Source organism: Penicillium maclennaniae (genome assembly GCF_028827695.1).
Source record: "Penicillium maclennaniae strain IBT 15551 chromosome Unknown utg000002l:1.0-2354659.0:1.0-2356205.0, whole genome shotgun sequence".
NCBI lineage: Eukaryota > Fungi > Ascomycota > Eurotiomycetes > Eurotiales > Aspergillaceae > Penicillium > Penicillium maclennaniae.
In genome coordinates, this window is record NW_026623214.1 from 281,637 (window position 1) to 296,189 (window position 14,553).

Below are 14,553 nucleotides of genomic sequence, written 5' to 3' on the forward strand. Positions count from 1 at the left end.
GGGAGAACAAAGACACTGGATGCGCGACTTCGGCATGGGTCTCGCATGGTTCCGAAATGCAGGTCTCGGGCATATCGTGGGCCAGATGATTCATATTACTTTCGGTCTACCGCTGTGATGAGTGTGGGTATTGGGCCCAGTGTTGCTCTATGTACGTTGACGGCTATAACTTGAAAAGTGAGATGGTATCGCTGCCCTTAGAACGGTGGCAAAGATGCAGCGTGAATTGTAACGTCGAGTTCAGGCGGGTACATTCACCTGGTGGTAGTTTAGAATTGTGATTGTCTTGAAGATGCGGGATGAATATACAGTGCATCTCTGTGGCTATAGTGGAAAGCATTGTCCCATTTCGCTGCGAGTCAATACGAGTCTCCACGAGTCTCTACAATGACTTGGTCTGCAATGCCTTCCATGCGATTTGGAAATATATCCTGGGCGCTGTAGGAGACGCTTAGCGATGCTAGACTCGGGTCATGGTGGATACATCCTGGGTTTATATCCGCTGTGGCAAGGCGAACCCGTGTATGGGCGTAACTCTTGTACGAAATCTATGTGGTGGTGTTCGCAAGTTTAAATGGGTAGGGCTAGCATGCAGAGATTACACTGGCAGATTATGACCTGCATGGAGGCGCACTGTTCGTGCGGTCCCAATAGATGCGCCTATAATTTCAAAAGGATAAATTTAGAGGGTGGGCAGGTGGGGGTGGTTCGCTTTGTCTCAGCTGGATGATTAATTATAGACTGTCTGGCGCGTAATTAAGACCACATCCGACTGGAATCGATGAAATATCCCCGACGAACAGTGGATATAACGAGCATGGAGCGCCAGGTGGCCTTAGCTGAAGATCATACTAGGATCTCCTCTTGGTGTACGACGCCTGTCCTGAGGCGGAGAGTAAGCTCCCCGGGTATTCGGCAATGTGGCGGTAACGTTGGAAACAAGTCAATCTCATGCTCAGATAGGACATGGGATATGCCTTCATAGGGATTACATGCCGACATCCCCTGCGTCGGATGGACGGAAAGGGGAAGCCGTAAGAATGGGACATCCGATCAACTGCCAGATTAGCGCGGGCTTTTTTCTTAGGCTCGGGTTTGAGCTAGAGACCCCGGTGGAAATTGTATATTCCGTGTCGTTAAGCCTATAGACGTAGGCAGTGTGCACAGGCGCCTTATACAGCCACAGTACACGTGTAAAACTGGTGTCCATCTGGATTGGCAAAAGCTCATAATACTCCAGGCAAGTCTGAGACCAAATCAAGACCCAGGGACCTCGTCAGCGACGACCCACTGCCCCTCTGTGTTGAACGAGTTTAGTTTAGCGGAGTTTCATAATGCGACCCGCCTTGTTGCAGCTGATTATTGGTGAAGGCAGTAGAGGTGGAGCATCTGCAGTGGGGGAAGTTGGGTGAGTTTGGTGACAGGGTGGCTTAGATGCTGCTGCAAGGAGATCACCGAGTGGTACTCTAAGCGGAAATTCGAGGTCAAAGTAGACAGGGGACTAGCTTCGGGACACGATAGACAAGGACCTAGGATGGTTAGTCCCCATACTATTCTCGTGATACCGTGTTACAGTGACAAAGTGACAGGACTCTGCTCCACATCCACCTCCCCCCCCCTTATACCAAACGCAATTTGAGGCATTCTCCTTGATCCACACATCCCCAGACGGCTCTGTTTAATCGTTAGAGTTTACATTACGACTCTTGTGCTGGCCGCTTTCTCCTGAGTCGATCTCATTCTTGACAATAGGCAATCGCGCCTCACCTACTTTGAAAGTAGCATTTGCACTAACCGCCTCCTTATCTACACATCCCCTTCCCCGCCTACAACTTTCTGAACCCCCTGTCGATCTGAACCCTTTCACCACCGGGGGAGGGGGATCTATTCCACGGAGCTGGAACTTTGGAACTAGTGTCCATCTGAACTGTGGACGTGCGATGTTGACGACCCTCACATCCCACCTTCGACATGCCTCCCGATGACCCCTTCGCATTTTTGGCTGAGCAGCCTCAGTCCCAGCCTCAACAGATCAAGCACGTCAAGTCCCTGAAAGAAAAGAAATCACTGTGGAAAGAGAAGTTCTTCAACAAAGACAAGTCCAGTCGCTCCACCCCCGACAAACAGATTCAGGACTTCCTTGCGACCGCAACAGCTCAAAAGGCTGACCCTAGAGATGCCCCTCCAACCGTGTCCACACAGCGTATTCCTTCGTCGCAGGACGTTACGGATCTCCCTGCCCTGCTCCGGCTCCTGCTCCAACCCCTATCTCTGCCCCGCAGCCCGCTTTACCAGTGAACCCGCCATCGGACGAGAACTACTCCGCTTTCAACTTCGCCGACGACAATGTCCAAGTCAAGCGTGCGCGTACAATTCTCAAGCCCCGCAAAGGCAAAGGACTGCGGGTCGGCTTCTCAGATCGTGCGCCCGAGACGATCGGAGAAGGAGGCGACGAGTCGGAGGTCCCCACGGTTGAGATCTCACGATCCCTGCAGCGCACGCGCGAGAAACAAGCTACACAATCCTCACAACCACGACGACTACCCTCGATGCGCTCACCCAACCCGTCTCGGGAGCAACTACCAACACTCCGAGTCAACACCTCGCTGGCCGATGGTGATGGACGATCTGGGCGCGCGGACCAACGTGTGAGCCCCAGTGCGCACCGGCCCCCGCTTGTCCAAGACCCGCAAGAAGCAGACTTCCTCAATACCCGACACATCAGCAAACCTGGATCTCGTATATCCTTTCGAGAGTCTCCTGACTCCCATTCATTTGCAGAGAGGGTGCGCAAGCAGATGCAGGTGGAGGAAGCGCGTGCGTTACACAATCGCTACGAGGATGGCGCATCTCCGACCGATGACGACGACAGTATCTCCAGCCCTGAACCCCTGCCGTCGCATAGCCCTCGCAGTCCGCGAAGTCTTCAAAACTCGGTCTATGAGACACCCGCTTCACAAGATGCACCATCAGTTACGTCGATTGTGCAATCGCTTCGCAAACCCACGAGCCCGGCCGTACGCCACGCCCCAGCTAATGCCAGTCTGAGTCCCATCGACCCTCGCATGCCTCCCAGCCTTACACCAGGCAGTCCGGCCAAGACATCAGCAGGACCGCCGGTTCCCACCCATGAACCTCAGTCAAGAAATCAACTGGCTTCTTCGGGGAGCCAGGTCAGCCAGGCCAGCCGTGAAACTCTACCGATCAGCCAGCTACCGACACCGTCCACCCAAACGAGTCGAGAGCCATCCCGAAGCCCGCAGCCGCCCAAGTTCTCATTGCGCAAAATTGCCAATCAGGTTGGAGATACCGCGTTTGCCGAGTTTAAAGACTATATCGCTCGATACGACGGTCTTCTTCAAATGTCTGCCGAGAGTGTCAAGCCGTTAATTGAAACTGCTTTGATGGAATGGATTCGAGCCGCGATATGGTGGTACTTGAGGGGCAAGACGCGTTTGGAGGGGTTTGCTCGCTCTCGGTCAACAGCACCACCCGCGTACGCCAAGCAGGCTGTTATTGATCTTGGAAAAGCCCTGTGGATCAACGAGAATATTGTACCTACACATTACGAAGTGGCGAAATATGGATCCATGAGTGTGGATGCTGTGTTGGCAGTTGCCAGCACAACCGGTGACAAGGAGATGGTGGACCTTCTCAGCTTGCATCAGGTCACTATGAACCACCTCCGCTCACTCTCAATGTCTATCAAACGAAATAACATTCTCTCCATTATTCTCCGCGACGAAAACTCTCCCAGCCAGCTTGACACCAGTGTCTGGATTCGATACCCCTTCTTTGCACCTGATGTCTCTGCGGTGTTGTCTGGCAGTGCAACGAGATCAATGCTGGCGGGCAAACCTTCTAAATCACCAAGCATGGTGTCCATGATGCCTCTTGGTGACACCAGTCGGAACTTTAGCTACGGAACATTGTTCGTTCAGGCGAGTGTAAGTTCCGGCGACGACGAAGGCGAGCAGTATGCCATGCCGTGTGCATTGACAATCATTCGAGAGCGATCAGACTGGTACGTTCATGCGGCGATTACGAGTCAAAGTCAGCTCGTGAATGTCCTCATTCAGTCCGATCGCAAACAGGGACCTACCTGGGAGGACGTCGAGTGGGGGGTCCGATCGAATTCCATGCGGGTCAAGTTGCCACGTGGATTTGAGTTGGATGTCAAGTTCAAAGATGAGGACTTCAAGACTCTGTGGAATATCGTGAAGTATACCCAAAAGTCTGAAGCAAGCCTTGAGCCCGAAGCTGGTGAGTCGGTGATTTTTGAGAACACTTTGAAAGTCTTCCAATACATGGACCCAGGCACGCCAAAGGCATTCCCCGCGGAAGCTTTGGAACGTTGTCGCATTCGTTTGTTCGAGCGAACAGTGAGCATTACCGAAGGTACTGGCACTCGGAATGCCCATCGTGGGTTCCGCTTGACCGTACTGACAAGTCCCAAAGTGAAGACTCTCAGTAATGTCCGCCATACCCTGGGCTGCGGTACGCCTATTGTGTTCGGTCTTTTGCGAGGAGAGGACGGGGCCCCAGCTCTTCTTCTCAAGGTCACCGAGGACGGTCGTACACGGTCGATGTTGATGACCTTCCATGAAGTAGATGAGCGCACACAGATGCACTCTGTGCTTCTCGGGATGCTGCCACGGGAGGGAGAAACAAAAACCCCTGAGATTCCTCTCCGGTCGTATACCATCGAGCAGCCCGGCGATTCCGGCAGTGGCCGGACAGCAACAACGCAGTTGCAGTTCCCAGCCGGCAACGTGTCCGTCATCGACCAGGAACATGCCTATGTGGAGCATGGCTACGGTCCGACCATCTTGTCTGAAAGCTTGAGAGCGTTCGTTGCTACTGAGTGGGGTTCTGTTACCGATCGCATCAATTTAGGTGAGTTGCCCCGTTCCGTAACTTTGATCATGGTCGAGTTTTTGTTAACCATTGCAGGGCCTGGGGAACTCAAAATCGCATTGGATGTTCATAAGAAGACTGGCATGAGCCTATTCCGTTCGCCACAGCAGGATCTGACCGTTTCGTTGGCGGACAATCTGGTTCCTTCGGAGATGCCCGAGCAGGTCACTGGCTTCTTGCAGAAAATCACAGCTAAACCGATGGTTCGCCGGTTAGACTTCGCATCGATGGAGCGTTAGTACCTTGTCTCTCATTGCATAGGTGAACCCTACTGACCAGTATAGATCTTCATGCGTTCGAACAGGCTGTCACCGGCTTCCGGGTTATCTACGATGGCATCGCCTCTTCATTCACAATATCCCGCCGCCGCATGGTGGTACCTATCTACAAGAAGTGGGAAGCCAGTCTGGCCCGCATCCAGATCGTGCGTCATGAAAAGGTCACCCAGATACTCGCCTTCTTCGCAGACTTCCATCATGGCACATGCATGAACTTTGTGCTCAAAGGTACCGACCATGTTGAGACTTTTAATCGCTCTGGCAAATTCGGTATTCGTATTGTTGATGCCAAATTTGCCCTCCCGAAGAAAGATGATGACCCATCATCCGATTTCGTGTGTCTGGATATGCCCGAGTATCCGATTGAACACGACGACATCGCTATTGCCTTTGATACGGAAGCTGGTAAGTCCTATCCGATCATATCTGGCGATATCTGGCTAATCGTTGTACAGACCGTTCAAGTTTCAAGGTGGCTTTGCCTGGATCTGTGCGAGAACCATCCAGAATGGCATCTCTCCGCCGATAAAAACAACCTCTTCTTCCCCCTTCCCCCTTCTCACCTCTTCCTTCTCACCTCTCACTCCATCCCATCCCATCCCCGATTCTCATGTCATGCCCCATTTCATCATTCTCATCCATCTTATCGATATTCTCATCCACCCCAATCTTCACTTTCATCTCCCCAATATTACCCAAGCGAGATCGGCTTCCCCACACCACGTGACCCGTTACGTGCCCCCTTTTTCTCTTCCAAACTTCACTCAACTTCTGGTTGTACTATAAGTTCCAACCTTTGTGCATACAATTTAGAGAACATAGCGATACCTCAATTATGTCCAACGGTATTTCTACACTTTCACTTCACGCGGATGACGCGTTGAACGTTGTCACCGACGTTGCTCCACCCATGCACTTGGCCACCACCTTTCGATATCCCGATGATCCAGCTGCCTTAATCCCCGCGGCTGATGCACCTGTATGCCTCTCTGTATTCCGTGCGAGCCTTCTCTGATCTCTGTAGTCCGGCACCCTGGCCGCCTCCAACCCATCATCCCACATATATTCCCGCGCCTCCGCACCCAACCCATCACGCTTCGAAGCCATCCTCTCTTCCATCCTCCACGGCGACGCAGTAAGCTACTCCTCAGGCCTATCCGCCCTTCACGCAGCTCTCACTCTCCTCAACCCGCGACGTATCTCCATCGGCGAAGGCTACCATGGCTGCCACGGCGTCATTGCCCTCTTCACCCGCTGCACCGGTCTACAAAAACTCCCTCTAGACTGCGCCGCCTCGGACCTCTCAAAAGGCGATGTAATTCTTCTCGAAACACCCATCAACCCCAAAGGAACTGCATTCAATATATCCGCATACGCTGAGAAAGCCCACGCGCGCGGCGCCTTCCTCATCGTCGACTCAACCTTCGCCCCACCAACTCTCCAAGACCCATTCCTCCACGGCGCCGATCTCGTCATGCACTCTGGCTCCAAATACTTCGGCGGACACAGTGATATTCTCTGTGGTGTCTTGGCCACCCAGTCCAAGGAATGGTACAAACAACTCCTCTCCGACCGCGTCTTCCTCGGGTCAGTAATGGGAAACATGGAATCCTGGCTCGGCGTTCGCAGTCTCCGAACTCTCGAAGTGCGCGTCACCCGACAGAGCGATAATACCGCACGGCTAGTCTCTTGGCTTCACAATGCACTGCACACTCCCTCTCCAGCACCAGCATCCGACGAAGCAGCCGTCCAGGCTGTTTTGGACGAAGTATTTCACGCGAGTTTGCAGCCGCAGGAAGAGTGGTTGAAGACGCAGATGCCTAATGGATTTGGGCCTGTGTTTTCCATCACGATGAAGGAAGAGATGGTGGCTAGGACTTTGCCGAGTAAATTGCATTTGTTCCAGCATGCTACTAGCCTGGGTGGGGTGGAGAGCTTGATTGAGTGGAGGACATTATCTGATATGACTGTTGATCGGAGGTTGTTGAGGGTTAGTATTGGGTTAGAGAATTGGGAGGATCTGAAGGGTGATTTCGTTCAGGCTTTCAAAGAGTTGGCTGGGCTGTGAGAGACTTAATCAGTAGGTATAGAGTCAGTGTAGAATTAGATTGAAATACAAGAAAGCGTTTTTGCGATTTCGTAATAACGAAGCTAGTCAATGTAATTGAAATTGTGGAATATTTAACATATGATGAATTGTGATCCTTGTTTATTTGGCTATGCATCGTGTGTTAGTTATAAAAGGCAAGTATAAGCCGCCAAATCATATCGGCGAACCCCGCCCTCGACACAATTCGAACCTCGCTGAAAATCAACTTGATCCTCAACCCCCTTCAGACCTCATTACCGTCCCAAAAATGACCTCCGCATCAACCACAGGAGGTGCAGTTAGCTCGGAGTCCTTCACAATTCTCTATTTCGCCTCGGCGTCCCAATACACCGCCAAGAACACAGAGCGTCTGCCCGCACCAACCACATTCTCGGATTTATTCCCACTTCTTGAAAAGCGATACCCCGGCATCAACGATGCTATCTTGCGTAGCTCTGGTATCAGCGTCGATGGAGAATATGTTGACCTCGACGATGAGCCCAACCGATTAATCCAGTCTGGAGCGGAGGTCGCCATCATCCCGCCTGTCAGCTCGGGGTGATCATGTCCTCCGACCAGAGTCAATGTCATTTCCTTACTGTTTCAAATGGGGAAAACTTGCCCATGACGCAAATGATTGTATACCATTCTCGATATATTTTGGGAGTTTTACTTTTTCTTGATCAAGACGCCGAACGCCGAAATCAGACCATTGGTGTGCTGAGGGGTGACCAAATAGCCTCTGCCATTCTCGCCCATGTCACCCATATCCAATATTCATTAAATCCTCCACCTTTTCAAAAGGACATTGTTTCCCAATCATACAAGGCGCGCTAATAAATTGTATTTCCAAAGAATAACGCCGATCACTTCTCCTCGGAAGCAGCGAGAGCCTTCTTCTGGCGCCACAGACAGATACTGCAGATCGTAGAGAAGAAAAACAGAATACTTTTGTACATATTAGCTTTCGCTCATCCTAGGAAGTGACAAAGATGGGACTCACCAAAGGGCAATACTAAGCCCCCAAATAGCCTTCGTCTCCAGACAAATAGCCTTGGACGCCCCGATCCAGGCCTCGTAATCAATCTTCCTGCTGATAGTGGCGATGTAACTATCCAGATGGGACGAGAATGCATAAGCCGTGGCATCTTTGTATCCTAAATTGGCCAAAGGTGTGCACGTCAGGTAGGATAAGGGCTTTCCCATTACCACAGCGACGACGATGAATCCAATTAGGAGGAGCAGGTCAAGGGCGGCGCAGGCGAGGAAAGGGAGGATGTTATCCATAAAGAGAATAATTGTGATGATACAGTAGATGACTGCGATGCAAGTCTATGTTCATTAGAAGTGAGATAAATAAGTGGATGATGTGAACTCACAACGCTGATTGTCCCGATGAGAATATTCGGTGGTGTGGCGTTGTTCGAGACGATCGATGCGATGAATTTGGCTGTCATGCCGATGACGGCAATAAGCGAGACAGCCTGGAACAGCCGCGCCAGTTGAAAAGTCGCACCGAGAGCTCCGTAGCGAGGCATGTTGTGTGGACAATGTCGTGAGTAGAATGAACGTGAGTGACGAAAGCCGAAAGTCGCTAAATGAATTGAGTGCAAGTGAATGATGCCTTAGAATATAGTCCAGTGGTTCAATTTCAGTGAAGGGGAGTAGATAAGAAAACTGAAAGAAAAACTTAAAGAAAAGGTCTGAATGAAAGTAAACAAGTAGTAACCGTGGTGAAATCCTGCAGAACCATCAAAAACACAGTTCACCTTTATATAGACAAAGACTATAACCGCCAACAAACAAAGAAAATAGCAGTTCTAGATCATACCAAATTAGCAGCACCAAGTCTAGACCACCCCAAACGCCATCTCAGCCTCATTCATCCCGTTGTCAGGGAATGTCTAGACTCTAACCGCCCCGTGCCACGAATCAAGTCAGTTGAAATACCTGAGCCCCTCCATAAAACTATCTGTAGATGCGACAGCTTAGATGCACGAAGCTCTGAGAGCTTTCCGAAGTAGTGGTCAATGATTGTAGGCGAGATGTATGGCGGCGTTGAGGACCCACTCCGGCGCTTGGAGGGGCCTTTAAAACCCCCCGGGCGTCTCTCGACCTAACGATCCCAAGCCATCGTCGGATCTGATGCAGGCGGCTACGGGGGTACTATTATGGGACTGGGCCTTATTGGAATGGCTACTGCGTGGTCGATCATGTTTCATCAGTTTGCTTTTTATAATGTCAGTGGTTGGAATTTATTGAGGCCTGACTTTTCAGGCTGTCAACAACAGGATGCTGTTCTAGGTAGAGGACTAGTGATAGCTTTCTCCTTGACCAGTCCCACTAGATCCTGGCCTCTCTAAGTAGTCAATCCTTTTTTTTTTTCTTGAGATTGTTTCTCCTAGGCTACTTGCAAGATTGGGGATATCATCTACTATCTGGGTCCAGCCAAAGAGGACCCACAAGGGAACAGATCCATGTTGTACCTTGAGTTGGATCAAATTGCAGTGAAATTGATTCCCTTGTCATTTCTAGTTGCTTACTTGTCTGTTCGTCTCTTGCAATGCTTTTCAAAAACCTAGATAGCCTTTAATTCGTGTCCCCACCCCGCTAATATGTATCGTGATGTTTGGACAAATGAACCCAAGGCCACCTTGTCCCAACTTAACCACCTTGTCCCAACTTAGCCACCTAGTGTGCTTCGTCTGCAAGGCTAATTACAGTAGCAATGGACGAATCAGCAGCCCAGAGTTTCATTGAGCTGGAAACGGCACAAATTGAGGTGGTAGACGGAGCCCCCTTTTTGTACGCCCCCTTGCGTAAATGGGACGCTCCCAAGATTAAGCAAAACAACAACCAGTGATATAAAGTAGCCTATGTCTACACAGCCTCACCAACTCCTCTCCATCAGGCATTGCTTCCACTTTACCACGATTAACCATCACAAGATGAGATTAATCAACGCCGTCGTCGCTCTCTTCGCCGGCTCTACTTTGGCTGCCAGTATCTGCACAGATGGCAAGCCCCAATGTTGTTCCTTGAACCTTCTTGCCAAATTGGGAGGAAAGCTCGACTGTACAGCTCGTACGTTCTGTCCTTCCTTGTTGCCACATTGGAACAGCATTCTTTCCCGTTCCTACTTTCCTTCTATTCTCTCGCCTAGTTCTAGTCAGCAAAGCTAACAACCCCTAACGCGACAGCCAAACACGAGCCCACTGATGCAAGCAACTTCCTTGGAATATGTGCAAGTGAATTCAAAGATGCCATGTGCTGCGACGGTTCTGGCGGAGATGATGGCGCTGGATGCAGCCCAATGACTTTTGTTCCATGAATGTGAAAGCCCTTCGAGATGGATTGTACTCACAAGTGCTGGCAGAGGGATAAAAATGTTTGAACTACTTGAAAGGACTTGGTCTGTGGATACAACATATGAACCAACTATGCCCGAGGAAACTCATTCCGTAGACAGATGAGAACTTATGAAAACCATTCGTAGTTTAAAAGAGAGGCACTGCGACCCATGCTGCCGTAGTATTCCTGATTTTTCTTCGCCAAAACCAGACAGGGGCGACGAGCAAGGAAGAAGTTCACACAAGCGGTCCGAATACATCAAATGGAAAAGCTGAGCCAGAACTTACGACTCATTCGCCTGCAAAGAACGTCTACGAAAAGCTCATTATAGCTCTCATGCAAGTCACTGCTTCGAAGCAGTACGCTGAAAGCGTGATCTAAGCGTCAATGAGCTAGGCTAGTAGAAGCGGGTCAAACTATTAGCAAATTTGATTTCTGGAAACAGAACGCGATTTTTCACTCACGTAATTCAAGCCAATGGATGGTGCTTGCATCAGAGCAAAACGAAGCATGCCAATCCCAAATTACATCCAAACCTACGTATGTGGCGGGCCAGGAATATGTGCACAGAACCCAAAATTTCAAATACCACTTGTAGCTAGTATCAAGCCTGGAATCGCAACAGGAAGACGTGCCTCTGGTCCAGCGAAGACTTTACCACGCAGCGTCTTTTTGGTGGCAATGATCCGGTCAGCGGTTAGATTTGTTGCAATAAGTCCCAGTAATGCACCGATAACTCCACAGGTCATGATCAAGCCAGCATTGTATTCCCAGAGATATGGCGGCTGGGAGACGATGGTCGGGGCTACAGTAGCAGTGGTAACCACGCCTACCAGCCCAGCGTAGCAGTTATCAGATTCGTCAAAAATTATAATTTCCAGAATCTTTTATCATCGAGTCATTCAATGAGCCTGTCAATGTGCCAGACATCACGCCCTTCGGTAGCCCCTACTACCTTACCGATAGCGGCGCCTAATGGGTGCAGAAATACATAAATCAAGTCGTCGGGAAAACCAAACAATCCTCAGATACCTGTCATTTTCCAAGGAAGCTTCAAATGTGAAGCATATTGGTCGCCCGATTTCACTGCTGGAACGAACTTGGTCTTTGATGTACACCATTACTATTTTGCGGGCCGTGGAGCAAGCGCGGCATATCTGACTCAATATTTGCGAGGGTGCCCTGGCCGCGCCCGGAGATGGTAAAATTCCTGTTTATATCGGAGAATGGGTCCTTTCAAGCGCAGTTTGACAACACATTCGCGAGCCGAAAGAAAAATTTACAGACCGGACTCGCGGCATGGAAGAAGTACACTCGAGGCAGCTCGTACTGGACGGCTAAATTCTTTGGCAATGCGACTGTGAATGGACAGGGCACACAGGCTGACTACTGGAATTACGAGACATTCATCAGCTTGGGTTATACGAGCTCCTCTATCGACTTAGTGACCAGCTGAGATTCAATGGGTTGCATTAGCAATCTGTGGGACCGAAGCTGTCTAGGTCAAATCAGTTACCGTATGTGACTGTCATGAGGCTTACATACAGAACAATGCAATCGATATCGTTCTGCTTATCATCTCTTATCTGCCATACACGATCTCCAGGCTTCACTCACTAACGCTTATTCATAGTCTTCTTTTTCTCGGTTCAAGTATGGTCCATTTAAGCACAAGTGGCAGGATTCCTTCAAGTCGGATGAAATACTGAGCAACTTCCACTCCAATCTACTCCACGGAGACGCCAACCGACTCGAGGTCGAAATAAGATAAAGGTAGCGGGAGGTGAGATCCACTGGACCGCTCAAATTCACGAAGCCTAGAGAGGAGAAGATAGAGTGGCTCCCGGGGCAAGGCAAAGAATCCACAGGTGTGTGGGTCTGGTGTCAAGCAAAGTCTGGAGAGAGAACTACGGTAGGAAGACAGCCACTTCTGCATCCCATGTTTATCCAGTGTGGTCATGTGATGCCACTCCCGCGCATGACGGTCAGGTGATGTTTATTCACGTGACAATATTAATTTGGGTCCGAAGAAAGGGGGAAACGGGATGATGCTGTCCCTGAAATTTCCCCCGCGGTAAGGATCTGAAACCACACAGGTACCACGCCAAGAGAGACCTGGGATGATGGTCCACCTTCACTCCCCACAATGTGAACTTTACCCACCAGAAGACAGCAAATGAAGGAGTGCGTCAGGTTGAGAAGCATACTTTGTACATACTCAAGACAGAAGAATAAAAGTTGAAAAGACGAAGCAAGAGCGCCCCACTTAGAAGACTGTAGATCTCAAGAGTGAAGCGCGAGGCTCTGAAACTCTGGTGAATCAAAATTTGCCATCAAGTACAGCACAGTATCGCAATGAAACTTTCATCATACCAATCAAGTCTCCTATATAGCACGATTGCTCTGCTAGGGGTCCTTGAGAATAGTGATTGCTTGATTTCCACTTGCTAGCCCTCAAAGATGGTGAATTCGAGTGGATTTCGACAAGTCAGATTATTCGCACTTCGCGAAGGAGATGACTGTGGAGTTCACAATCCACTCAATGTCTAACCGATCCTGGGATAGAGGGGGGCCATTTATAGCTAGAAAGCAGAATACCGCTTACTACTCCTGGATACGGATTTCCTGACGCCCCCAGGTCTCCTGGGACGCCCCCTTTTAGCTAGGCAGAAGAAAACGGACATTAGATTACCTCGCAATCGAAGAGCATTCACGATCCATCTCCAATATCTTGCACGGGTAGAGATCATCATTTTCATCCCGATTTCTCGTTCTGAAACATCTCTGTGAATTGCCCGCGATCCCTTGTGTACTCGCAACGCGCCCGACCGGTATTTTGACGCGTGATTGTTAGCTTCTTTTGTTGCCAGAAACGCAACCCCTTGAACCATCCGGGGAACATTTTGATCGTGACCACTCCGCGCAAATCGAAACGACAAAAAAAAGAAGATGAAGCTTGCCGAGGCCTGGTCATTAGTGACGAGAGACGACGACAACAAGCCCACTAGTAACGTGCTGACTTACGGTGTGCCAGCCGCCATTACATGCGTGTAAGTGAACATTGACTATCGACGAAGGAGCCTCGGAGCCAGATGTGTTCTGACTCGATCGCAGCATCGTGGTGGTCGCTGTTTCCGTCTGTATTTTTCTTCATTTCAGAGGCCGGAAAAGGCTGCTGCGTGATGACCCCAACGATATACCCATATCGTCAAGGCAGCGGAATTTTGCGCCAGCACAGACCCACCGAACAATGGACAGCCCGTACGAGCATCGGCCACCCATGAACGATGGTCCGTATGCACGCGGAGCCTCTTCTGCGGGGCACGAGCTGGGGCCGACGAAGGTTGACGCGTTTGACGATCTCTATGAGCTCCCGTCTTACCAAAGCTCTCAGGCGACACTCAAATATCCGGAAACCGATGAGCGTAATTTGACGGGGAACGACAAACCCACCTCATTTCGCTAAAAGAGGTATGACATGGACTTGATTTAGAGGTCTCTTCGGCAATTATTGCGTCTGTACGTACATATAAGCATTTCATTTCCTTCGCTGTTCTGTTTAAAATTCCATCATCAATCAATTCATGACTCGAATCACTATTGGACTTTTGCCGTCCCTGATGGTACATGAAGGACGAGTTAGCGTGAAAATCATCAGAAGATCACTGTGAAAATCAGCTCCAGCTCCACTTTCGTCGGATCACCATGAGAGCGTGGCTGGCTGAAGTGACCCGAGCTATTGTATCCGCGCACCACTATTGGCCTGAACTGCACGAGCTGCAGGAGTTTGCACAGATCTGCAAAACAAGTCGAACATGTGGGTCGCGGCCCTTTCGACCCACGAATTGAAGCTGTCCGACAAGAGGGGTAGAGGCATTGTTGGGCTCCATGGCAGTGGCGATCACAGGAGGATTCGTC

At 50.1% G+C, this 14,553-nt stretch overlaps 5 protein-coding genes across 5 annotated transcripts; 4 read left to right on the forward strand and 1 right to left on the reverse strand.

Annotated features, from left to right (window-relative positions):
* Positions 1-1,971: 1,971 nt before the first annotated feature.
* Positions 1,972-5,724, forward strand: N7477_001341 (uncharacterized protein; the record flags this gene model as incomplete). The annotated part of the gene is given in 5 exon segments (XM_056963004.1): positions 1,972-2,203; positions 2,221-4,896; positions 4,954-5,151; positions 5,202-5,600; positions 5,651-5,724. The coding sequence occupies 5 exon segments, from the start codon at positions 1,972-1,974 to the stop codon at positions 5,722-5,724; spliced, it is 3,579 nt and encodes a 1,192-aa protein (XP_056825923.1).
* A 306-nt stretch (positions 5,725-6,030) lies between these two features.
* Positions 6,031-7,263, forward strand: N7477_001342 (cystathionine gamma-synthase; the record flags this gene model as incomplete). Its single annotated transcript, XM_056963005.1, has 2 exons — positions 6,031-6,174; positions 6,220-7,263. 2 exons carry the CDS (start codon positions 6,031-6,033, stop codon positions 7,261-7,263), a joined length of 1,188 nt encoding a protein of 395 aa, XP_056825924.1.
* A 289-nt stretch (positions 7,264-7,552) lies between these two features.
* Positions 7,553-7,846, forward strand: N7477_001343 (MoaD/ThiS family protein; the record flags this gene model as incomplete). The annotated part of the gene is made up of 1 exon (XM_056963006.1): positions 7,553-7,846. The coding sequence occupies one exon, from the start codon at positions 7,553-7,555 to the stop codon at positions 7,844-7,846; it is 294 nt and encodes a 97-aa protein (XP_056825925.1).
* A 304-nt stretch (positions 7,847-8,150) lies between these two features.
* Positions 8,151-8,822, reverse strand: N7477_001344 (uncharacterized protein; the record flags this gene model as incomplete). Its single annotated transcript, XM_056963007.1, has 3 exons — positions 8,151-8,232; positions 8,288-8,616; positions 8,664-8,822. The coding sequence occupies 3 exons, from the start codon at positions 8,820-8,822 to the stop codon at positions 8,151-8,153; spliced, it is 570 nt and encodes a 189-aa protein (XP_056825926.1).
* A 4,762-nt stretch (positions 8,823-13,584) lies between these two features.
* Positions 13,585-14,101, forward strand: N7477_001345 (uncharacterized protein; the record flags this gene model as incomplete). Its single annotated transcript, XM_056963008.1, has 2 exons — positions 13,585-13,685; positions 13,750-14,101. 2 exons carry the CDS (start codon positions 13,585-13,587, stop codon positions 14,099-14,101), a joined length of 453 nt encoding a protein of 150 aa, XP_056825927.1.
* Positions 14,102-14,553: the final 452 nt, after the last annotated feature.